Below are 26,141 nucleotides of genomic sequence, written 5' to 3'. Positions count from 1 at the left end.
AATAAAGAGGAAAAAAAAATACGATCGTCACGCAGGTAAAAGTGATTGGAACTTGTATAGGACAGGGTAGAGCAATAGCTTATTGTTCGGCTGCCCTTTGATTCATTACCCGAATACGCTACATTAATATTATCTAATGTCTCCAAGGCTTTTTCTTCCAACCCCTTTTTTTTTTTTGTCTTTCCCCTTGCGCTGAATGATTGATGACTCAAGGTAATCAACAATTCCGCTCCCATGCATATTAGAATACACACGAATAGCCAAAGTTTATACGGATACCTGGTAAGGATGTCCTGTCTGTTGCGCAAAGTAAAAAAAAAAAAACATCTCAAAGTCGGCGTTTTAGCTCATTATTCAGCGCGGTCGAAAAAGAAAAAAAACAAAACACGAACGGACCAAGAGAACAGTCCGCACGACCGATGTTTACCTAATAGATCCGGTTCGACATGTAACTATATAAGAAATCATATAGTTATAGTGAAACAAATAATAAAAAAAAACTAAATAAAAGAGGGGTAGTCTAAAAATTTGGACATGCGCAACACGATCTATCGCGATGATAGATGGATCGGATGAAGAAGAAAATCGGACAGGGCTTAAATAACTTGTCAAATCCATATAGAGGATATACCTAGAAAGCGGCGGCTGTGTGTATAGGGCATATCTGGCGGCCAATAGAAAACAAAAGAATGACGATATATATTTTTGTTGTTGTTGTTGTTGTTGTTGTTGTTGAAAAAAACAAAAAACAAAACAAACAAGAGAATTTTGAGCGGCGCAGCTTCGCTTGGTATGTCGTCAGCAAAACTATTTCGTGCCTTTTGTTTTCTTTGAGAGAACGTGCTGGATCGACAGAGACGCACGAGCATCAAGCGGATTGAGACGACAAGTACCGACGGACAGACGAGCCGGACCTCAGGATGACATTAGACACGAATCTATATAAACATTCTATAGATACCCGAGCGTTTTATTTTTATTTTTATTTTCCCTCTTTTCTTGTTGTTTTTAAATTCCTTTTCGTCTTCCCAAAAACAAACGACGTAAACGAACAGCGGCCACAGTCGAGCCGGGCCGGCAAGCGATCTAGATTATAAGATCCACTTAATATGTGTACACGTTGGCGGGAATTCGTGTAGCATTATGCGGCCAGCGTGGCTCTATATAATTCCCTTTTTCGGGAGAAGAATCAAAGGGCAAAAACTGAAAAAAAAAACAACTGTCAACGAGTTAAACAAACTGCTAGCGTCGGCTGCCGTATGTCGTTCAAAGCGCATCACCATTAGAAGGCGGCGCAAATATAAGACGAAAGAATTGCGTAAGACTCGGTGGTGGTGGCAAGTGATGTGGAGAAACGAGCTTCAGTATATGAATTATTTAAGAGAATAAAAAAACAAAACAAAAATAAAAGATAGATTAAAAAAATTAAGTTGACGAATCAATCATTGACTGTCCCCGCGCTTCGACGGCCGTCAGCCCGCGTATTTTCACGTCGCCCGTTCGTGCAACACGCCTTCATTTGAATTGCAAAGAATTTTGTTGCACATGTGACGACATTGTTTCCATTTCAATTTCTTTAAGTCTAATTCTTTTTAGGTTGATGCGTTTTACTTATTTTTTTTGTGTGACGTGTTTTGCATGTCGAAAAAGACACCTGGGCTGTTTGTTTGTTTTGTCCAGGTATTTTCGCCTCTGAAAATTGTCAATCAGACGTTAGGGCGTTATTCTGCCCTTGTTATTGCTCTCTCTCTCTGTGTGTATTATAAACGTTCTAGGGAAGGGGACGGGTTTAAATGTCTCCATTGTTTTATTGGTATTTTCCGTTTTGTTTTTCCCATTTTCCAAACGTGCGAACCCTTTTCTTCAAACCTTACTTTAAAAAAAAACGAACAAACGAAAGAATGACACAACTAACCTTTTTGTAGAGCGGCTGCTCGCCATCTAAATACTCTTTCGAAATGTTGGGTGTGTTGTGCGGATGGTGATGTTCATGGCTGGCGCAAGGCGACTGACAGGCCCTATAAAAATCACCCCAAATTCAGGTCTCTTTCCAACAGACAAGGTCGTTGAAGACGGCCATCATCGACTCTGTGGGACACTCTGAACATCGTAGCCACTTAGGTTTAGTTGTTTTGTTTTTTTTGTTTCATACACACTCACAAACACATACACACATACACACTGTCTGTAGAACTACATGTTCATGTATACTGTGTTTGCCTATATTTTTACTTCTATAGTCTGCTAGCCTACCTATCCCTCACTATCTCGGTTTTTCTTAACCTTCTTTTTGTTTTTTTCGGAGGAAAGGTAACGACCATTTTATGCCCATACTAATGCGGCACAGGTAAGCTTTTTTTTTTGTTTCACCTTTCAACATAAAAGGAAAAAAAAGGAGGTAGGTAAACTGCCCCCCCCCCCATTTTTTTTTTTCTTTCTCGTTTTCCGGGGTTGCCCTTGTCCTCGCGGGGGTACGCTATTGTTTTTATTACATCATGTTCATATTTAAGAGTTTGAGAAACTGTTGGCATGCGTGTTTTCATTTGCCTGTAAATAAAAATTAAGAAAAAGGAAAAAAATAATAAAACAAAAGAGGGGAGGTATTATCTTTCGGGAAAAATCTGCTCAAGAAAAAGAAAAAAAAGAGTAGCTTTTCTTTTTCTCGGCTGATTGGGAAAAGGCGTGAAGAAATAACGCGACTGAAGAGGCCTTGTTGATATACGACTCCACCAGCTCCCTCCATTTTGCTGCACTGTGTAATTTTCAGGGGGGGTAGGTGGAGTAATGGGTAGCCATCATTGATGGCTTATGACGATGATGAGGTCATTCCTTATTGCGTACAACCTGATGCACTTTGAAAATAAAGAAAAGGGGACGGTCTTTGCATTTATTGAGGAGCTCCTAAGAGAAAGGGGGAGGAGGAGGAATTGGAGGAATTTCAATTTTTTTTTTTTTTTCATGTACATATTTTACTATTAGATTTTATTCTTTTTGAAGAGAAATAAAACAAAAAATTTACATTTCCCCAGAAATGGAATGCTGCTGACGCGCGCCGCCGCCGTGATGTCCCCCCTTCTTTCCAGGTCCGTTTCTGAAAACATTTTTCGTAACGAACTGGACGGGACCCGCTAGGCGCATGCAGGTGAACATCTCTGGATTGCCGTTCGAAAATGTAACAATGTCGACTGCACATTGTCCAAATACCCTTCCACATTATTATTAATATTATTTAGTATATTTACCCAAATAAGGTTAGACAGTCGGTCTCGACATGGTCATTACCGCCAGATGGATTTTTATTTATTTATTATTATTATTTAATTTTTTTTCTTCCCTCGAACAAAAGAAAATCTCTTTCTTTTTGCTCTTTTCTCTCCTTTTTGAAAAATGTGTCGCACCATTGCCGAGCACAAAAGTCAAAACTTCTTGTTCATTTCATTCTTTTCGCTTGTCCAGCCTCTTGGCCTAAACAGCAGAAACGCGGCCGTCTGGTCCGAACAGATCGGGAGGTGTACACAGCTAGTTTTTGTTTTCTTTTGTTAGAAAAAAGCAAAAAAAAAAACGTCTGAGATAAGAAAAAGAGTAGATCGTTCTGCGGATAAAGACATCAGCTCCACGTATATATACGTATATATATATATTTTTTTTACTAACTGTGTACATGTGGGTTGTGCATTTTAGGTAAAAAAAAAAAGGCGACGGTGCAAAGACTCGGAGGGCTAAAAAAAAATAAAAGAAGGAAGAAGAATAGAAGCCTTACTTAACACTTCTTCTGCTTGTGGTGCTGAATGCGTGTTGTCTACAAGACAACTAACCGGGCTGCTGACGCAAGACGACGTGCGATAATCACCGTGTTTGGATGTTTCAACAACCAGCCCCGGCGCCTCCCCTTTAATAACACACACGTTCTTTTATTGTGTGTACTGTGTGCCACTTGGCCCTATATACCATCCACATGGCAGACCGTATTGTGTTGACTGGCACTATGTGGGCCCACCATCTTACAGGAGGCCAGTCAGTCAAAAGTCGATGGGTGCCAATTTATCATCCGGCTGCCAACAAGACTAGCCCGCGAGAGGTTCGACTAGTTGGACCACAAAAAATAAAATAAAATAAAATAAAAAGAGAAGAAAGAAAAAGAAAGTGAGAAAAGAGAGGCATATACAATGTTATAGTAGTAAAAGACACAGAGAGTCTACGCATCAAAGAGAAGAAGAAAGAAACAACGCTCTTATTCAATATTTTTTTTGAATAGAACAAGTGGACAGGAGGAAACACCAACAAGAAAAGACAAAATATAAGCAACATAAGGATTGAAAAATAAGAATAAGAAAGGTATAAGAGAAGACTCTTTTCTTTTTTTAACCGGAGAAGGACTTTTGGGACGCTGTGGACTCCCCCAGCAACTCGGATCTGATAACATCTTAAGTCTACAGCACGCCGCCTATATCTTCCCTTCTTACTCCCGCTTGTTTATTTGTTGTTTTTTTTTTTAAAGTCTATTCTTGTAGATACGTCCTTGTTATTCTTTTTCTTTGATTTTTAAACACACACGGACGATATTATAATTCAAATGGTCGCTCCTTATTCGTACGAGGCAAAAGACACGCGTGGGACAACAGCGGGGGAAATGATGGTAAATGATTTCGAAACACGCAAAGGTGGTGTCGACGGCAAAAAGCCAACACCTCGACGTCATCATTGTCACACACACACACACACACAAATTTCAAAATTCTCTTTAAAAAAAAAAAAATCCTCTTCTCCAACTAAACTTTATGTATTTTCTTTCTCTACTGTATTTTTCTTTGAAATCTTTTCCTTTCAATAAAGGCAGTGTCCATCATACACACCTCCCAGCATCCGTTTCTAAAAATATCATTGATCGGTAAGTAGATGAGTTGGTGTATATAGAGTGGACGGGTCATCATCAGCTCAGTGTCATCGCTAAAGGAGAGAATAGGGAATAGAAACATTCTACAAATTCAACAAAGCATGATAGATATATACACATATGCAATATAAACAAAAGAAATGACCAGAAGCTGTACGTTTGAGCGACAAATGACCGCCATGGGAGACGGGCGTATTGGGGATTCCTGCAAAATTGGCTCAGGTGAATATATACAGCTATATAGTCCACTATTCACACACATCCCTGAAACAGATAAGGCCGAGAGATTATTGATTTAAAAAGCGAAAAAAAAAAAAACAACAAAGAAATGTACAAAAAATTCAGAAAACGTATATATTAGTCAGGCCCGAGCAGTAGCCATTTTGCTTTTTTTTTTGTTTGTGTGTTTAAATATTTTACGTAGCAAGAAAAAAACAGCAGGAGCGGGTGATCTCACGCTGCTTTTCGAGCCGACACAACGTCCCGCAGCTCTGGCCCGTCATCAAGCAAGTATATTAGTCTATCTGACGAAGAAAGGGCAGCGAAAGAAGATATATGTTATAAAGAAAAGAAAATCAATTCCAAAGAAAAGAAGAAGAAGAAAGAAAACACTCACTGACTGACAAACAGAAAAGAATCAAACTCGAAAAAAAAAAAAATAATAAAATAAAATTAAAAAAAAAAACCTGCTCTGGAGCTTCTAAGGTTTTTTTAAGCTGCGCTCTGTTTGATGGATTGATACATGACTTGTTACTTACAATTCTTGTTTCTTTTCTTTCCGTTTTTCTATTTTTTTTTTTGTGTGGGGGATTTCAATCGTCGCGTATATGTACACGGCAGACAGAGGGAAACATGGACTTTTTGTCTTTGTTTTTTTATTGTTTCGAATTTTTTGAATAAAAAAAAAAGACAAAACAAAAAAAAAAAATTAAAACAGAAGAAGCAGAAGAAATAAAAAAAAACCGGGATTTTCAAGGAATTCCAGCAACTCTATACAGCTGCGGACTGCGTGTGTACGTGAACAAGTCTCGTTGGTTTTTATTTTCGTGAACCGATTGAATCGTCAGCCGAGATTGACGGATGGCGTAATAATTCCGCTTTCGGGTAGGAGGAGTTAAATGTCCTTTTCATTTTTCTTTCGACTGCATTGCTTTTGTTTGTCAAGACATTTTTGGTTTTATTTTGGTTTCACCTGTCCCGTGAATTGAGTTGCTCGCCCTCGGCTTTTGTTTGCGCACATCCAACAGCACCAATTCTAGTGGCTAACTAGTTACGCCCATAAATAGGTGTGTTGCTCATTAGTCGTCACCGCCTTGTTCCCTCTTTGTTTTCACACTTGCTCAGCGTAAAACACCTTTTTGTAATGGCTAATGTATTCGACTGCTGGAAAAGCAAGGCCCCCAAAGCAAGTGTTCACTGTATGTATTGAAAGGCCTGTTCGATTACGATTTCCAGATAACAAACACACTTAAGAAAAGAGGAGCGGTTTATCAAGATTCACGATTTTTATTCAGATTTTATATAATGAATCTTCTTTCTTTCAAGCGTCCAATAACTTTGCTAGTATCCTGTCAAAACAAATGAATAACACATTTTTGAATATATCAACACCATGGAATCGATGAGTCTTACATCCCCCCCTTTTCTTTTCTTTCTATATACCCTCCCTGTTTGTTTAAAATAAAATCAAAATGAATTTGTTCCTTATATTCCCCTCTTTTTTTTGGTTTTCTTTCTATAAGACGTAAGAGCCAGCTCGTGCCCGGCTGACCCACGAAGATGAGAGACTCCGGCAGGCCCACAAAAGGTTAAGCTAATATACAAATACTCAGCGGACCCTCTTCAAACTGTATGGCACGGAACCAAAAAAAAAAAAAAGGAACACCAGCAAAAAAAAACAACATCAAAAGAGTTATGTTTCTTTAAATATAAAAATATGTATACACACACGTATATACACACCATCGGCTGGATCTTCAGTCCATTCAAAGGTGCACAGCAGGTATAAAGATGCCAGCAATTTATATGACGTGTTGGATTTTTATACGAGGGACACGAGCCCTTGTTGTGTTCTGTGTATTTGTTTGTTCATCTCTCATGAAAACAGCCGAGCCCAAATCAATTCCTACATGTATCCTCTTATTTTTGAAATGTATATATATAGGAAAAGGGATCTGACACGAAGATTTTGTGTTGTGCTGTACAAGCAAACATCACTCAAAGGCCTCAGCCAAATTGATTGCTGCTTTTTTTAACCTCTAGCGAGAAAACACAAGAGGGAAAAGGCATCAAAACAAGAGGAAATCCAATAATATTCAAGGCAGTTGTAACAAGAATTATGTCATTGACTTTTTTGGTTGTTTTTTTTGTTTAGGGCTGGATGAATAATGAATCAACCAAAAGGGGTTGGTAAATAAAATTTCTGAAATGGAAGGGGAGAAAAGAAAAACATACACAGAACCAAAAAAAAAAAAAAAGAAGAAGATGAAGGGAGGCTGTTATAGAGTGAAAGAATAATATCGACAGAGATATACACATAGATGAACCAGTCTTGTTTCATTTGGGAGGAAATGTTGTGGGCGGAATACCATCTCCATTTTCAAATACGGTTAGAGCATGTATAGCATATATACAGCAGAAAGCCAACAACATCCGTAAAAGAAAAGAAAAAGAAAGAAAGTGCTGTGTTGTAGATAGACACAGCCATAGGATGGGGAGGAGCTTAAGAAGAGAAGGGGAGGGGGCGCTACGCACAAGACCAGCTAGAAGCCCAGCCAGCACAGCCATCCATCCAACCAGGCTAAGAAAGAGAGAGGCACAACCAGTTGGGGAGGGTTTATTTATCCAGCTAGGAGAGCCGGTGAGCCCGTCAGTACTGCCAAAGTGGAGGACCTCCTCACACCACGCACACGCAGCACGCAGTTGAACAAGTTTTGATTCATCCATCTTTTTTTTTTTTTGAAATTATTATTAACCAACAGTTGTCTCAATTTCGACAAAGAATTTTTGTTTGTCCCCGAGCCGTTCGAGAAGTTTCAACAACAATCGCCGAGTTTTTGAATTATCTTTTGTTGTTGTTGCGAAATTCTTTTGCGCTTGCGCCGAGTGACGAGAGTGAACGACCAGCTCACCAACTCGTGAGAGTTGTTTGTTTTGTGGGACAGCACGAACATTTCCTCACAACTTCCGCCGTTGTCCACGGAAGAACGAGAACACCAGAACCCAAACGGGACGAGTTAGACTTTCTCCCACGCAAAGAAGCGCCCCCAATATTTCTTCAACTTTCAAAAATAAAAACCGGCGAAAAACAAACAAACAAAACGAATTCATTTACTTCCCGAAACTCGAAATATCTGAGTGGACACACACACACAAAAGGGACAAGAGAAAAAAAGAGTTTGTCCCTTTTTTTTTTTTTTTTTGAATTTCTTTTACCAAGAAAATTATCTCCGGGAACACTGACCCGTACGAAAATCGAATCAACCCGATCGCAAGTTCAATGGGAATTCTTCAAGGCGATTCACCTACACCGGGGCCTGCTATGTACTGGGTAAGTTAACACCGTCACTATACACTAATATAGTAGCCAGACATGGGTTTTCCTATTCGTGTTTTCTTCTGGGGCTTTTATTTTTAAAAAATTCCTGTTTTTTTCTGCTTCGTTCACGTCAATGACGTCAACTTGCCATATTCGGTTGAAAACAACAACCGTCGTTATTTTACGTTTTTTTGTTTTGGTGGTCTCTTCATGGAAGTGTCGTTTAGCTATACAGTCATGCACGTATAATATATACGTCGCAACTCCTGCTGTATATATCGCGCGTATCGGTGTATTCAATCGTTGAATGATGATGATTCAATTAGATGTGGCGTGCATTACTCGACCGATAATTGACGATAAGAGAACAATAAGTTTTTCTTTTTTTTTCTTTCCCTCGTCATATTATTACAATGAATGCACCTAAATATAGAGTGTAGGTGATGGAAAAAAAAAAGGAGGGGAGTAGTCAAATGTGCTGGTCTGGTCTAATATTTCTCAACCCTATTTTTGTATACTACACTTGCATACGAAGCAAAGAACTGCATAGTGTTGTTGGGGGAGGTGGAAGGCAAGGGGGGAGGGAGTGAAAAAAGATGATAATAATAGAGTAGACCGGTGTTGATGATGATGGAGGAGGGGTAAGGTTTTGCCACGACTCGAAAAACTCCCACGTATACTAATACACTTTTAGTCTACTACCCCCAAAAAGTACGGCTCACTGTGCACGGTGTATAAAAACCAGTAGGGATATGGCACCAGTCGCAAGTCGAGAGCTAACAAAAAAAAAAAAAAAAGACAAGAGAGAGAGGGGGGGAGAGTCATCAGAGAATGAAAAAAACTATGCGCCATCATGATGATGATGACCAGGTGTGTCCGTGTTACATGCGCCGGTCCATGTCCAGCACCACACATTCCGTTTTTCACGTCTGTCTTTTGTATAATGGCAAAATTTGCAGCGTCAAAATAAAGAGCCCCCCTCTCATCCCTATTAACGTTCAAAATGATCGAGTTAGACTATATCTGTCTCACCGTTCGACGGGCAAACACAATTGAATTTTCAAACCCGAATTTGCATGGCGACGGCTGCTGAGAAATGTCGGAAGCGTTTCACGACTAAACAATTGGCGGCGAATCTTTGGTGGTTTTCGGTCAATCTTCAATTAGAATTAACAGATAGGCCTGGAACAGTATAGATGACCATACAAAAGAATCGTATGCGTTAAGTAGGGAAAGGAAGGAAGAACAAAACAAAACAAAAAAAATCAAGTGAGCGGAAGATGTTTAACGTCTACATACAAGGATCTGTACATATACACGGCGATTGAAATTGATTGACAAGCCGAGTATACGAATTTAAACCAATACAACTTACTGTGTAAAAAGCGGTCAACGCCGCCGGATTCTCATCCGGCTTGAGCCTTTTTTTTTTCAAACTGTCGTCTTCTATCTTTTACTTGTCTCTCTTTTTTCCCCGGTCTTTTCCACCTCCTCCCGAAATGATTTTAATCCGATTTTTCGGGTACGAGACGGGGCCTGTCTCTATATATGACTGTGTATATTTGTGTGCTTCAGCAAAGGCTCACTTTTTCTTTTTTTTTTAAACCTTTTCCGTTGTTTCAACAAGTTCCTTCATTCATTCAGAGTTGCAAGTGAACTCGAAGAACAAAAAGAAAAAGGCTTCTCTTAAGAAGAAGACTCCGCCTCAGTCTCTTTTCACTCAATCGGTCACTTGTGGCGCAAATCTCTTCCGGTTCAACGAGCAACAATTTTTTCTGGGAAAATTGAAAAAAAAATGATGTAGAAAGAACAGATTCTCCAGCCTTTTTATTCCCCACTCTGCTCAACAGTTCCCCGGAATAAAAAAAAAAATAAAAGAATTTGCCACCCAAAAATGTGAACGGCAATAACTTGAATACGCCCCGACCCGGTGCATTTTTTATTTTTCGTCACATTACCTACTTCATTTTCAAGCTAAAAAAAAAAACAAAATAACACGGCCGTAGACTATATGAACCCCTAAGAATTGCGCCGAGTATATTTTGAAAAATGGGAAACGAAATTCTTGTCAGCAGGTGACGCAGCGTTGCTTTCCGCATGCATGCGTCCGTGTCTCTCCCCTTCTCGCTCCTTTTACCGGCCAAACGAGGCATTTCTGACACTCTGATAATAAACAAATAAATTTGAAAGGCAAAGAAATGAAACATCCAACAACAAGAAAATAGTGGCACGGCCGTTCCAAGAATGGTCGCTATCCGGCTGTTACGATGTACCAAAACAACCTGCTGCATAAATAGTTTTCTTGCGATTTGCGTAGAAGAGAGAAACCGATACGAGACACGCACTCAAACCTTTTTTGTGTGTGTGTGTGTGTGTGTGGTTTGGACGCCCACACGCTCGTCAAATCGTTTATCCTTTTTTGTTGTGCCGAAACAAAGCAAAACTGCTACAACCACATACAGCGTTGAAATAACTACCTTCTCCACTTCTTGTTTTCGCCGTTGAAAACAAAGAAAAAGACGTTCAAACGTGGTGGACGAAACAAAACCCCAAAACGCTGGAAATCTCGTTTGAGAAGCTTGTCAACGGTTAACCGAGCGCTTGTTTCTGATTACCAACCAGATTCAAACAAAACAAAAGGTCCTTTACCATACGATGTAAAAGCAGTCAATGTTTTTGCGTGCGTTATTGCACAGTTTCTCAAACCTTTTTTTTTCTTTTTCTGTTCGCTTCTGTTCACCGCCGAATAGTTTTGAAACAAAGATTTTAAATAAAACAAAAAAATAGTTTTGGCAGCTGTTAAAAGTTTTTGATCAAATCTGAGTTTTCGATAAGGAGACAAGCAGTTATATCCTTCTTCCTGCTAGTCGAACTGTCGCCATGGCATACACAGCTTCTAGTTGTTTGGGCGACGACGTGTTCTGCATAACACGCACGCAATGACACGCAATGACCAGCAGCAGGAACAGTAAGGGATGGCGGAGGGGGCTTGATAAATATCTATCTTTGTGTTTGTTTTGTTGCGTGCGTGTTTTTCGTGCTACGCGAGAGACACACAGCGACTTGGGCCTCGCGATCGAGATCGAATTTCTTCGTCAAACCCCTCGCTATCAGCGAACAGTAGAGAATCTTATAATAACAAACTGAAGCAGCACACCCACCCCGGCGTGTATATAGAAAGAGATACGAAACATGTACACACATGACTTATATATGATGCTGCCAGTGATCGTGTGTTGACGACATTCCCCCCCCCCCATCAAATTGAACCATCAACAATAACAACGAACGAGTAAGAAGGAGCAACACAGAATAGCAACAACAAAAAAATGAATAGAATATCAAAAATAATGTGAACAAGATGGAGGACGAAAACAAAAAAAAATTCGTGATTCGATCCCTACTTGATTAAGGGGGGAAAATGAACAAAAAAAAAACAAACAAAGAAAACAAACCGAAACGACTTCTGGCCAGATTCCAACAAGAACACGTTTTCTTTTTTTCTGCGTGTATCTCTCTTATTTTTTATTTATTTATTTTTTATTTTTCAAAACATAATCGGGGGCCGCCTCTTCCAGAGTGAATAAGCTATGAGAAAAAGACAACAACAACAGCAAAAAATCACAATAAATAACTTGTTCCTTTTGTCTATTTGAATTTTTTTGTGTACCAGCTTCTCTCTCTCTCTCTCTTTTTTTTCACGATTGATGCATCGATCCCTTTACATATCTTTCCCTGGCGATGTGTAATCACATTGCATTGACGTAGGGGACAAAAAAAAAGGGCTCACCATACAACTATGATGAAGTAGATAGATCACACACTGGCAAGTGGGCAGGCCAAAAAAAAAAAAAGGGGGGTGAAGAATTTTGTCTTGTCCAAATGGGAAATCAAAAGAGAATCAGATGAGATTAATCCTTTTCGACTACTTGGTATATACATATGCGTGAAGCCAAAAAATAAAAAAAGTTAAAACCCAAAAGGAACACACACTAGAGTGTGTATATGCGACATGTATACAACTTGAGGACAATGTCTTTTTTTTTTTCTTTGACTTTTAGTAGTAGTAATAATAGTAAGAGGATAAGAAGAGATCAAGTCGTCGGGGGAGGTGGTGCTTTATTTTTGTTAACCCTCGGGACAGGGCGTAATCCGTGTGGTCTATACTGCGTTGTACGTGCATAAAAGAAAGAAAAGAAAGAAAAAAATAAAGAAGTAGTCAAAAAAACAACAAAACAAAGACAGTTTCAATGCTGTGTATAATCTGACGTGTTGAGAGACAAGAGAGGAAAAAAAAAGACAAAAAAAAAAAAGATTCTAACCGGAGAACTTGCTGGGGCGCAACCACTTCTTCGGGGCCTGCTTCACCATAAATAAGCCTCTTGTGACATTGTGACATCCTCCACCTTTTCTTGATACAGTCTCTTTCGTCTCTATTGTTATTACTCTTTCCTCCTCTTCAACGACCCTGTATATATATATATACTACCTACTATGTTGTTCTATAGCTGCGCATTCAACAAGCGGACTTGATGTTCTTCTTTGGGGGCTTTTCATCGGGTCAGACTGAAAAGAACAATAATAGCTGTCATTGCTTATGTCTATATACACTTGACCTGTCCACCTGACCTGTCTATCCCTTTTCTCGTCCTTTTTTTTTGTTCTTTTTCCCACCGTTGCATCTTGAATAGCTGCCCGTAAAAGACATATAACTCAACACAAAATAAACCCCCACCCCCCACCCCTCAAGAAAACAAGACAAAAAGAAAAACTCACTTCTCCACAATAGTGACCGTAGTTTATTTATTTAAAATTCCGTTTAGCGATTCCATCTGACACATTTCTTTTTAACGAAAACAACCAACTCAACACGGCGTTAAATAAGCATAAAATGAACCAAGGGGAGAATCTCTGCGTTGATAACGGCATAGGCCTAACGATGACATTTTGTTTTCATATCAATTCAATGATGAATAATTATTGAACTGTCCTTTTTTTTTTCAGCAACCATATCACAACGAGGAGACGGCATTACGGGCTCGGCCGTCGGCTGTAACGGGAGCCTCGCTCGCCACAGACGGCCACAACAACAACAACAATAACGAGTCGACCGACACGAAAATGATTCAACAACATCAATCGATCAGCAACAGCAGCTCGATGTTGGAGCCGAATTTTTATCATCATCTCGAGCAGCAACAACGTCATCAGCTCTTGCCCGTCCAGCATCTGATCAAGGAGGAGCGAGATGAATCGTCTGTAACTGCTGAAGATGAATCGATCACGTCGAAGAAAGCGGCGACGCAAGAGCTCCCTCACGAAACTGGCTCCACAACTGTGGAGCAACAGCGAACGGGAACGACTGTGACGACGGCAGCGGTCGTTTGCGCCGGTTGCGGATTCAAAATCGTCGATCGTTACTACCTGGTGGCCGTCGACAAGGCCTGGCACAGCGAGTGTCTCAGGTGCGACGAATGCCGGCGGCCACTCGACACGGCCCTGTCCTGTTTCGCTCGCCAATCACGCATCTATTGCCGCGAAGATTACAACAGGTACGCGTTTTGATTGTTGATTGTTTGCCGGCCTACGCGTCAATTGATTTCGTTTGCCTTTCAATACGTGAGATATTCATTTGATAAATCTGAATTTTTGGGGGTCAATTGTCAGGTTGTTTGCCGGTCGCAAACAGTGCGCCAAGTGCTGCGAAACCCTGCAGCCAGACGAGTTGGTGATGCGCGGACGGGAGCATTTGTTCCACACGCGATGTTTCAGCTGCCACATCTGCCAGACTCATTTGATTAAAGGATCCACATTCGGTATGGTCGGTGCGCTCATTTTTTGCCAGCAGCACTACCAACAAGGAACCGTCCAATCAGGATTCGGCCATCCCGGTGGCCGAGACAACAATAACATGCCGATCCAACATCCGTCATTCCCGGTCCACAATGCATCGGTAGAAGCTTACATGACTCATCATCAGGAGCCGTTTGGAAGTCCTCATCACCCGTACGATCCTCACGGCCATCAGCATTACGGCCAGCTTGTCCACCAAGCGAATCCATCGATGGACTCGATGCTCGAATCGAGTGCCGCCAAGTTGTACCACCAGAATTCGACCGGTTTCCGGCTCTTCCGCTTCGTCATTGAAGAACCAACGGGTGCGCACCAAGCGGAGGATGCAGCCGAGTATCAAGTCGGACATGCAGGCCAGTCTGATGAACGAAGGAGAGGACGATTCGTACATGAGCGTCGATGGCGCCGGAATGCTGGACACATCTTCGTCGTCGCCTTGCTCTTCCATGTTGAACGGTTGCGTGACGACGATGGGGTCGATGGGAGGCGCCAACGGCGTCCACCAACAACAGCAGCAGGTCACGTCCCAACAACAGCAAAAGACCAAGCGTCTACGAACGTCGTTCAAGCACCACCAACTGCGCATGCTCAAGTCCTATTTTGCCACCAATCACAATCCGGATGCCAAGGACCTCAAACAGCTCTCGCAGAAGACCACCCTCTCCAAGCGCGTCCTCCAGGTAATGGAGCAAAACAAAACTAAAATTATTGTTATCTTTCTTCTGCCATTTTTTAAAGTTGTTATTTTTTTTTTTATTCACGAGAGAGAAAAGAAGAAGAAGAGGGGAATTCATTTTTTTGTTTGGGCGACAGTCGGTTTTTACACTTACTGGGAGACGATAGAGACGACAGTCGCCGTTGCAGGTGATAGCGAGAGGGTCAAACAGGTTTTTTTAGTGGGATAGACGAGGACAACACGCGTGAAATCGCATTCTTTTGTTCCTTTTTTTTTTTCCCCTGTCGCGTTCAACTATTTCGTTCAAACTTCAGTCAGTTGCATTTTTCTTCGGAAATTTGTTCTATTTTGTGTGTGTGTGTGTGTTTCCTTGAAATTCTTTCACTAAAAAATCCGATGAAAATCGGTAGTTCAGATGGAAAGGGGATGCATATCTACAGTAGAAGATAGGGAATCCTGTATTAGGACCCTGATGTGCTGCTGGGTTAATAACAGCTCCCCTCTTGAGGGATCAACATCTTTAGCTTATAATATACTCACACAGCTTTAAAATGAAAAAAAAAAAAAAAGGGAGAGTTATACTATACCAAGAAATAGAGAGAGAAATATACAGCCACAAGGAAAAAGAAGGGCACCATGGGGTTTTGTTTGGTACTCAACGTCCGGGGGCGTCAGTTTCTCGTTAGCCAAAAAAAAATAAAAAATAAAGGAAAGAAAAAAATAAAACTATCGCCGCTGACAGGCGCTGAAAGAAACACCCCACGAGGACCCCTCGATGTTTCACGAGCTACCTACGGTGCTGTAGCTAACATTACATAAATAAATACAGCGCCAAGTCCCCCCTCTCTCTCATTTTTTATTTTTTATTTTTTCCTTTTAATGTTTGCATCACAAACTATGTAGACATCGTTTCTAACGGGATCCCCAATTGGAAATTCAGGTTTGGTTCCAGAATGCCAGAGCTAAATGGCGTCGCCTTGTGCAGAAAACGGAAGGTGGTGCCGGTGCTAACAGCGGCGTTAACGGTGGTCTTGGCAACAATGGCAACGGCCACAACATGAGCAGCAGCAGCAGTAGCAGCAGCAGCAATTGCAGTGGCAGCGGGAATGAAACCGGTTCGCCCGTTCCATCGTCGTCCGCTTCGCCGTCTCACGTCCGCCAACTCAGCAGCCACGGTCATCAACAGCAGCCGATGATGATGATGGCCTCTTTTATGGAACACCAACAGCATCATCATCATCAGCAACATGCGAGACTGCAACCGCACCACGTGATGACGACGTCGAGCCGCATGAGTCTCTACGATGAAATCTCTCTTAGCGGTAGCTCAAGTGTCGCCTCTGTCGGATTTCCATCGCCGCTTTGAGAATGGCAGAAAAATGAACCAGCAAAGTAGCCGTTCGAAAAAGGGGAAAATGGCAATTCAAAATCGATGATCAAACGCGCATACGATGATAACAATACGATAAACATAATCACGAAACACAATAACAACAAAGACAAACATGGACGCGTAGTAAAGTTATCCTGTATCCCTTCTTTTTGTGTCTGTCTGTGTGTTTACCTATCCGTTATAATTCCAGTTTTCCTACTTTTTGTTTTGCATTGTAACGTCCTTAGATCATATTCATTTATTTGATATGTCGCCTCTCAACGAAAAGATGATGTACAGATTATTATTATTACAAATACAACACCCCCCCTTTTTTTTTGATCCACTTAATTCGGATTTTGGTATTTAAATTTATTCTAGAGTTTTTCTTTTTAATTTAAAAAAAAGGTTGACGAGATGATCGAAGATGGTAGAGAGAGAGAAAAAAAAAAGTAAAAGTGTTCCACGACTTTGGCCTTTAGCAGAACAAGTCAAACAAGATGGATGAGCAGGAAGCTCTTGTCTCAAAGTGAGAACTCCATCAGGAAAGAGGACCACAGCTCAAATGTTTTGCAGCCCAAAAATCGCTGGTCATTGACCAAAAAAAAAAAAAAAAGAGTCCGATACTTTCGGCTATGCTTTCCAAACTCTTTCCAAACACACGATGAGTTACACTGCATGTGTATAAGCTTTAGGCCTCTAAATATCCTCCAACGACACTTTCGAAAAAGGGATGTGTGTGTGTGCGGTCTCATCAAGCGATTTATTTTTTCCTTTTTGAGGGCGTCTCTTTAAAAAAATCCACATGCTGACCACATGTTTGACAAGTGTTTTGGCCGCAATATTATTCCGGAATCTTTCCGTTTTCCCTTTTTTGCGGTCTCCCCTTCGGAGAGGGGGATACCATAGAGAGTCCTGATGATCTTGGTCGGCGGTCCTCGGTGCCCCCCGAAAAAGCCGAGCTATTATAGCGCCCTCGGAGGGAAACGAGCAGAGACAGAAGAGGAGCTTCTTTTCGTTTGAAATGAGAGCTTAATATACACGACCCAAACACTACAGACACAGGGAACGAGAGTCGGAAAACGGCGCCATCTAGTCTGATTTGAAGCGAAACCAGAAACGAAAAAAAAGGAGGAAAAAAAGGAAAAAAGTTAACGTGATGTACGATCAGTTTTGGAAATAACTCGCTTGATGCTCACAAGGCGTGCGGTTGAAAGCCGTGAACCGTTCAAGATGACCTCTTCTTTCCATTGAAAAAAAAAAGGAAGACGAACGCATGTCGAGAGAGTTCGAGAAGCAGAAAAGGATTGGGTAACATGGAACAAACATGCATTATACACATAGTATACATATACAGCAGACTAACTTTGTATGGATGCACTGTCTCCGACTCCCGCTCCAGTCAACAAACTACAAAAAGAAAAAAAAAGAAGAAGAAGAAGGAAACTTGTTATCACGTCAACGCAGTTCTTTTTTTCTTTCAATTTTATCTGGCGATATAAAAGAGCGTCAGTTAAAAAAAAGGGGGAAGATTAAAAGAAGAATGTTTTGCTCTGCCATCGATAAGAGAAAATGAAAAAAATCGATGTCATTTCCAACTCTTATACGCTGACAACGGGACTTTTCGGGAAATGAATAACGTGCCAATGATTCGCCAGAACATTAAGATATCACATAAAAACAACTTGACGCGCCGCTTTTCGTGCGCTCATTTTCATTTTCGGTAGCGACACGCCAAATACAAAACAAAACATGGGAGAATCAAAGCTAGTGGCGAAACGAGACAAGACGGAAGTAAAAATATGAGAGTCGAATTTCTGCAGCCAATTCGGCAGATTCGTTTCAGTCGCTTAACCCGCGGGAATGCACGTGGACGTGCCGGCGGGTGAGAAAAGATCAAAACATGCGTCACAGACAGATGATCAGCTACGCTTCGCACGAGTTGCGGCTACATAGACGTCGTCTATCGCAATATAGCATACATCATCACACACACACACACAGGCCCGGAAGAAATAAGATATCGAAAGAAAAGAAGAAAAAAATAGGAGGTAGTCTAACATTCCAGTGAAAAGATTGTTGGTCTTATGAAAAATGAATGGGTTACTGGGAAGATGACAAAACGGCGTCGAGAAATAGAGGGCGCGTGAACAGTCTGTGGAATGCTGAATTTTTCTTCGTATTTATACCAGATCCTGTTCTACCTCCTCCCCCTTTTTTTTGTCACGTTCGAAATAGAAAAAAAAAAGAGGAAGATTTAAAGAGGAAATGGCTTGTAACAAATCACTTGTAAATCAGTCGTACTCGTTTCACGACAAGTCACCCGAACGAACCCTCTGTTTTTCCCACCTAAAACAAGGGGGAAAAAAGCTTTCCGTAAGACGATGGGTAATAACAATTTCCAGCTGTCTGTTCTCCGTTCTGATCGAATTTGAAAAGAAATACAAAATAACTTTCTACGGGAAAAAATGTGATTGGATCATGGTGGGTGGCCAATCGTATAGGCACGACTTTGTTGTGGCGAATTTTGGAATAAGGACATGATCGTCACGTACTCATTGCCCTTTCCAGTTGATGTTTGTAAGAGAAAACAGCTTTGCGGGGCCAACAAGAGAGTCGAGTACGTGGTCACGCCATCTCGAGCAGAAAAAAAAAAGATTTTATCTAAGAAGGAAAGGTCAACTCTGCATGTGTCAAAAAAAAGTGAAACGTGTGTTCATCGGAGACGTATGTAGAGTGGGAGAGATCAAACTGAGGGTCGAAGCCCACACGTTAGCGGTGGTTTTCATTTTTCAGGAAACGAAACGACGATGTCATTTTGTGTGTGTGTCGTTGAATGACTCGATACTTTTAAACGGGGTCTGTATATACAGCAATTGACTCGACCCTCCCTGCATTATGCAAATGAAGCAGGCAAGCATCTGTTAGTTCTTGGGGTTAACACAGGCAGACACACACATAAAAAAAAAGGTATATACATTTTTGAAAAGGAAAAATAGGTCCGCTACCGAATTGATGCGACCACTCTTTGATATCCAGTTCATTACGTATGCGCAAATGGTACCAAAAGACTGGGATTTTTCCTGGGAGGGACCGATCTTCTTTTGTCAATCGCCTTCAGAGCGGTATATAAGCTTTTCTTTTCGGTTGTATTTCATTCTCTGCTCAACGACCGGCGTTTCATCTGTTACAAGTGACTTCTTGATTAGCAATTATCTTGCGATAAGATTAGCATAAAAGACCCGCTTTTTCTCGCATACATTTCACGGTGTGTACAACCAAAAGCGAATCAACTAATTCTGGTTCAACCACGGTGGTCGCGCTTTAAACGAACCGCCACCACCCAAAAATTGTGCCGATACACCAGAGAAGAAAAAAAAAAAAAAGAACAAAATCAATGGCGACACTATGCAAGTCTAGATTGGTCAGCGCCGGGTGTTTCTTTGACTTTTATTACTATGCTGGCCGAAACGATGTGCCAAAGTGAACCGCAAAAGAGGCCAACTAACGTTTAAGAATAGATCCCTTTACTTTTTTTTTTTTTGGATATCTTGCACAACACACAAGTCGGTTTTTAAATATAAAAAAAAAAGGGGGGGAACCGCACGATCAACCACCAAACAATGTCTTTGATGTGGGACACCTTGCGTCATGTGTCTTATTTTTGCAGCATTTCTTTCAAAGGGGAAAAGGGCAGAATATAAAGTTTGAAGGAGAGAAAAGATTTGAAAGCAAAGCTACTCTACTTTTAGAAGGTTCGCCGAAAGTTCATCTTATATTAGGATATGTGGTTATCATATCGTCTTCTTTGTTGGCCAGGTTTCCGATCTGAAGTTGATTTCTTTTTTTTTGTTGTTTTCTATATAGTGCGCCTTTGCTCTTCACTCATTGAAAAAAAATGATTTTCTTTCTTATGGAGAGGGGCGACACACACACATAGAAGGACAGGTTAAACGTCTGATGGTGTAATCAGCTGGGCTTTGTTACTCTACTCTCTGCTCGTGTTTTTTCTATTTTTTCCATTTTGTGTGTGTGTTTTGATTTCTCTTTGACAAGTATTTCATAAATGAGGTCGTGTTCTGGAATGATTGGAATGACTCGTCACTCGCGTGTCTCGTCGACATCGTCTTATATTTGGCCAGCAACTTGTTATTGATTCAAGTTTTTATCCCCCCCCCCCTTTTATTTGACTACTACACATCTAGGCTTATCGATCCGAGCGATCGTTTGCAGCCGTGAGAACTGCTGGGAAAACAGCACCGGCTCTTACACACGCTCGTCACATGTGAACTCAACATGTAAACGTGTATACTACCAAACATTCGTACTGTGTAAGAGTTTTTAAGAAACATTTCTTGTTTTTTTATCCTTCATTTAATATGTGTGTTAAAAAAAATTAGAATAATTTAATATGCAAAATCTGATGATTTTTTTTTTCAATACATTTAAACACATTTTGATTTTTTTTTTTTACATATTTTTTTAAGATGATGATTTGAAAGTTTGTGCACGCAATGATTGCCAACAGCGATGAGGAGTTTTACCTTCTGGCGCATTCCATTCTCTCTCTCTCCACCTAAGAAACTTCTTGCTGCAATCCTCGATTCCGGCCAAACATGTTAACATAACTTTTTAAAGAGCGAAGGCGGAGACGGAGGTATAACATTGAAAAATAATTGATGCATATTAGGCCACGACGAAGCGTGTCTCGCCAAAAACAAAAAAAAAAAAGGATAATTTTTTTGTTAGTTTGTAAAAAAAAAGGGGGGATGTTGAGAAAGGGAAGAGTCACGTGACCTCGACGGATGCATTTCCGAGTGCCCCCTGCTGTGCTCTTCTTCTTCTCCGGTTCGCTAAAGAAAAAAGAGAGCAAAAAAAAAAAGGGAAAAACTGCCGGTGTAACTCAACACCCTCCTTCATTGACAACAAATCACGATGGGATTATTTATATTAGGCAGTCTCGACTCCATGATTCTTTCCATAACGTTTTCTGGACCCACTTTTTTTTGCGTTCCCTATGTATCCTCGGTTTCACTCTCGTTTCAACTGTATGCTGCTGTTACCTATAATGGAAATGTGGGTCTGGGGTAGAATTATTATCATTTGCCGGAGAAACCATTAACATTTGGGTTTCTGCCTCCAATTTTTTTTTTTTGCTATGAAACGTCATTTATCTTGAAAGGGTTTTGTAGAGAGGGAGGGAGTTATGCAAAGTTCTGGTGACTGCTCTTGATATTCTCCTGACCTTTTCATGAATCACTGAGATGAATACGAACAAGATGAGAAAGACAAGCAAGAAATCGATGAAATCGTAAAAGGAGCGGGACGATCCGTCCTTTGCTGTTACACTGCGCACTAAAGTATCAATGTCTCAAAAGAAAAAGAACAAAAAAAAAGAAATACAGAACATCGGTCAGTGTATGGCGAGTAGTACCGGTTTCACTTCTTTGTCGTCATGACTTTCTTTTTTTTTTCCTTCTTTTTGGTTTTCGGTTCGGCGAGCTTCTTCTTCTTCTGGCTGTAGTCCCGAATAATCTCGTCAAGAAAAAGAAAAAAACGAAGAAAGACAGAAAAAAAAAAAAAGGAAAACAACAAATCTAATACGACTAGATATCTTATTCGAAAGCAGAGAGTGAGTGGAGAAGAGATCCGGATCCATTAATCACCGATGGAACTAGCCCGTGATTCCCTGGGAAACTTGACTCACCTATTCTTCTCCTTCTTTCTTTGCCTTTAGTTTGTGTTTTTTTTTTTTTTTCGTTTTTACTCTCTCTAAAATCTAAACAGATACTACCATACCAGTATACTATACACTCGTATAAATAAACAGACTTTTATAAAGCTCCTTCATACCGGTACGTTTCTTTCCGTGCTCCATTGAATTCCTTGTAACAAAAAAAATGAAGAAATGTCTGTATGCCACACATTCCACAGCTCTTTTTTAATATATATATATATATTTTTTACTTCTTTCCTATAGATACTATCCCCCCCTCTTTTCTTGCACACCATAGCGGCCCCAAACTTTGGAAAAAGCGCATAACTTGCGCATAATAGCAGACGCGGAATCAAAGTGTTGCCGAGGTTTGAAAGAGACGCTGTTGAATCGAGCAAATTATGCCGAATCATCAGACGAATGGTTGGCCGTCATCGGTTGTATACACCAAAATCATCGGGATAATAACCTCGTAAAAAAAGGAGAAGAAGAAAATCCAAAATTCAAAAAAAAAAAATCAAATAATAATTTATTCTAGACAACTGAACACATACCCCCTAGAGGAATACATATTATTCTGAAATAAAGAGAGAGTTTGATGTAGAAAAGGGAGCGTCATATAATGAAGAGGGTGAAAAAGGGGTAGTTGCGCTTTTTCAATTGAATCAAGCCAACATTTTATACGGGCTGTTATTTAGGAATTGTTACCTGACTCCCCGTCATATCACTGTGTAACGCGCTGTACATCTAGACTTCTCTGTACATCCAAAGGGACTTGAAGTTGCATAAAGGGGTGAACATGATACCCTTTCGTTCGTTTGGCCTTTATTACAACATGCCCCCCTTTGATTTTTATTTGATGATCCATATCGGACCCGCAATTAGCTTATGTGTGTTTCCCTTTTTTTTTTTAATTATTCTGTGCAGTGTGTGAACCGCCTTTTAGCTCATTGTTTTCATTTGATGCTCTTCGATTTCCCACCGTGATTAAAATCGCTTAATTTCCTTCGTCGAATCAAATGTTGTACGTATATTACACAAACACATCAAGAAAAATGATGGGAAATCTGACTGTATAGACCCTATGACCTCGAGGCAATTCACGCCATTTATTTGTTGTTGGTTAAATTTCATCAGTCGTTTCCTTCCAAATTGTTACGACAGAATTCAGAGCATCCAAAACTTGTTTTCTTATTGATTTCCCGTTTAAAAAATAAGAAAGAAAAATATTAAAATATAACAAAACAGTTGTTTCTTTAAAAATCGGGCTGTGCATAGCATCCTTTATAACCTCCTGTAACTAGGTGTCGAGAGTGTATCGTTCGGTCTGGGTCGAGTGAGCAAGTGACATTTGATACTGCCGGCCGCCCGAACAGATTTTGCCCGGTGTGAAGGACAGCTACAAGGCTCTCCACACAGACTACAAACGTTTCAGTCTTATATGTTAGTTTTTGTTTCACTCTTCAAGCCGCCCTCTCATTTTCACTTGCACCCGCACAGACAGAATGTTATTTTTATCCTCTTATACTTTTTTTTTTTTTTACAGAGAGTGTCGGTTCTCAAAAAAATAAAGAGATGACGTTTAAAATGGTGTGTGTGTGTGTGTGTGTGAGTACCGTATTTATTATTCTTGTGTTACACATATTTCCATGTTTTTTTTGTTTTTTTTTCAAAACTGGTGCATTACCCCAAAGGCCCGACATCTTTTTTTTGTATTTAAAGAGAAAAATTATAATTTCTTCTCAAAAAAGCCAAAAAGGAGTTGTAAACAAACGTTGGGCCATTTTTTTTGTTTTGTTTTCAAATGTGGAAAATGCTGATGCCGCGACGCACTTCTGCGGTTGACTAGAGCGGATGATATTGCACGGCTGTTGTTGATATGTGACGAACCAGAAACATCAGGAAAGGACATGGCGGTAGCTTTGACCGCGGGACTCACGCTGCGATTCGACCGCTCAGCCCAGAAGGGGGGCTCCGTCTCTCTCAGCGTGTCTCGACTTGCTGTCTCGTTTCGCTCTGTGTGAGTGTGTTACCGCTTCTCTTTAGTCTGTGCAAACCGCTGCTTCTTGTTTGAGCTGTCACTGACACACCCCCCTCCACCCAAAATAAAATCCCAGCACTCGCCTCCCTTTAAAGAAATCTCGACAGTTTCTCTTCCTGATTGCCCTGCTATATAGTTGCACGATAGAAGACATGTAGAGAAATCATTACGCAATTTTTTATTGTGCCCATTTGTTACCCTCAGGATAATGTCAGGGCTCCCCTTCCTCATTTTTGGTTTTTCTATTAGACTATATATGTTCGATGTCTGCGTAAAAAGCTAAACGTGATTTCGACACATCGTAAAGTGCCGTTTAACTTTTATTTGTAGGTTATCTCTGTCTATGCGCCATTAAATACTATTTCGGGACAAATATAACAAAATTGCGTTATTTCACAGAAAAGAAAAGTCGTTGTTTGAATTGAGTTCTATAAGCTGCTTTCTTGCGTATTGCTTTTTGGGCATTAAAAATGGAAACCCCAATTATGATTACTTAGCGACGTCAACATTGCTAATCGCCAATCAAACCGTTATACGTACTGACGCAGCTCTAATGGCTAACAGATCATCAAGGACTCGCCCTGTTGCCTAATGTCAACGTTTTTTTATTACTCTACGATGTGTATAAATAGTCGAATATCTCTGATTTCTGGGACACTAATAAAACAAAACAACACAAAAATCAGGGCCATTTAAATCGAGAGAAAAAAAGAGACGATATAAATATCCTCTAAAAGGAATTCAAGTTTGAAAAAGGGAAAGTCCAAGTCAAAGGATGATCTGGTCCGTCTTTGAGTTGTGTTATTATTTCCTTTGTGAGAAGATGTCCGTTCGCATAGTCAGCGAACGGACTGGTTTTTCAACTTCCCGGCGGTCCTTGATGACCAGCTATATTTATTCCATCGTCAGACACAAGTAGTATACACATATTTAGGCCTGTCTAGGCCTGGCCTGATACACCTAATAGTGTTTGGCTCTTTAAACGATGAGCGGGCCACTCCTATTAGTTAATGATGCCGTTGATGAGCTTCCCAATATATATTCATTTGTGTGTTTCTATATGTATGAACGCGTACACACACACACACACACAAGCCGACGGCGGTTAGTTCTTCATTAACCGGGGCCCCATCTTATATGATAAAGGGTTTCCGTTAGCATAAAAATGGGGGTTGTTCGAAATGAAAAAGAGAAGGGAAAAACAAAAATAAATAAATTTAAAAAAAAATATTTGAATTCTCCGAGTCAACAAAAACAAATTAGCTCTTTTGAATAACAAGAAAATAATGCCGTTTGTTATTCAAATATTGTCGAAAAGAGCCCAGCGGTTATTTCTAAAACTAGGTCGCGTTTGACAGGTCCATGCTGCTCTTTCGTGTGTAAAAGAGATGGCCAAATTATTATTTTTTTCTTCGTTTTGAATTATTCCTATTCTAAAGCTCTATTTGAGTAGTGTGACGTCGTTCGGCATTTGTCCTGACAAGGGCTTTCGCTTGTCTTGAAACCATTTGTCCTCAAAGATTATTTCTTTCGATAAAACGAAAATTGCATTGCGAAAAAGCCGAGTATTTTTGTTGTTAAATCGCCGACCTCTTTTGGACGAATTCCTGTTGATTCATCGGTCCCCGCATCAATCGAAAGTTTAGCTCTATAACGTTTGCCATCGACGATTGGAATTGCTTTAGAAAACAGCAAAAGAGCAACGAGACAAATGGGACTACCAAGAAAGCGGCCGTCAGCATCGGTGCGATGGTAATGACGTCAACTCGGACATGAGATCGATTTACTTTTCACGCACGTCAGCTGAAAATCGAAGGCTACTTTCAACTTGGCTATAAAGGTCACTTGGTCATCAACAAAAGGCCTATGAAATCATCATGTTTGTCGGTTGAATGGATGAAACGAAAAAAAGGAGAAAGGAGTCGCAGCAGTTGACGGGACGACGTCGCGGGACCGTATGATCATGGCCGGGAAAATAACAAGCCGCGCTTCTGCCGTCAGGGTGGAAACGAAAGAGAAGTGGAAACTTTTAACAGTGACGTCATTGACGA

General features: G+C 40.5%; 1 protein-coding gene across 1 annotated transcript; it reads left to right on the top strand.

Moving 5' to 3' along the window:
* Positions 1-7,750: 7,750 nt before the first annotated feature.
* LOC116917240 (LIM/homeobox protein Lhx9) lies at positions 7,751-16,684 on the top strand. Its single transcript, XM_045168825.1, has 5 exons — positions 7,751-8,444; positions 13,437-13,984; positions 14,100-14,488; positions 14,793-14,965; positions 15,902-16,684. Exons 1-5 carry the CDS (start codon positions 8,394-8,396, stop codon positions 16,325-16,327), a joined length of 1,587 nt encoding a protein of 528 aa, XP_045024760.1. The 5' UTR covers positions 7,751-8,393; the 3' UTR covers positions 16,328-16,684.
* Positions 16,685-26,141: the final 9,457 nt, after the last annotated feature.

Source organism: Daphnia magna, linkage group LG2, assembly GCF_020631705.1.
Source record: "Daphnia magna isolate NIES linkage group LG2, ASM2063170v1.1, whole genome shotgun sequence".
Classification (NCBI taxonomy): Eukaryota; Metazoa; Arthropoda; class Branchiopoda; order Diplostraca; family Daphniidae; genus Daphnia; species Daphnia magna.
Note: the sequence above shows the minus strand (reverse complement) of the source record. Positions and strands in the feature narration are given on the sequence as shown.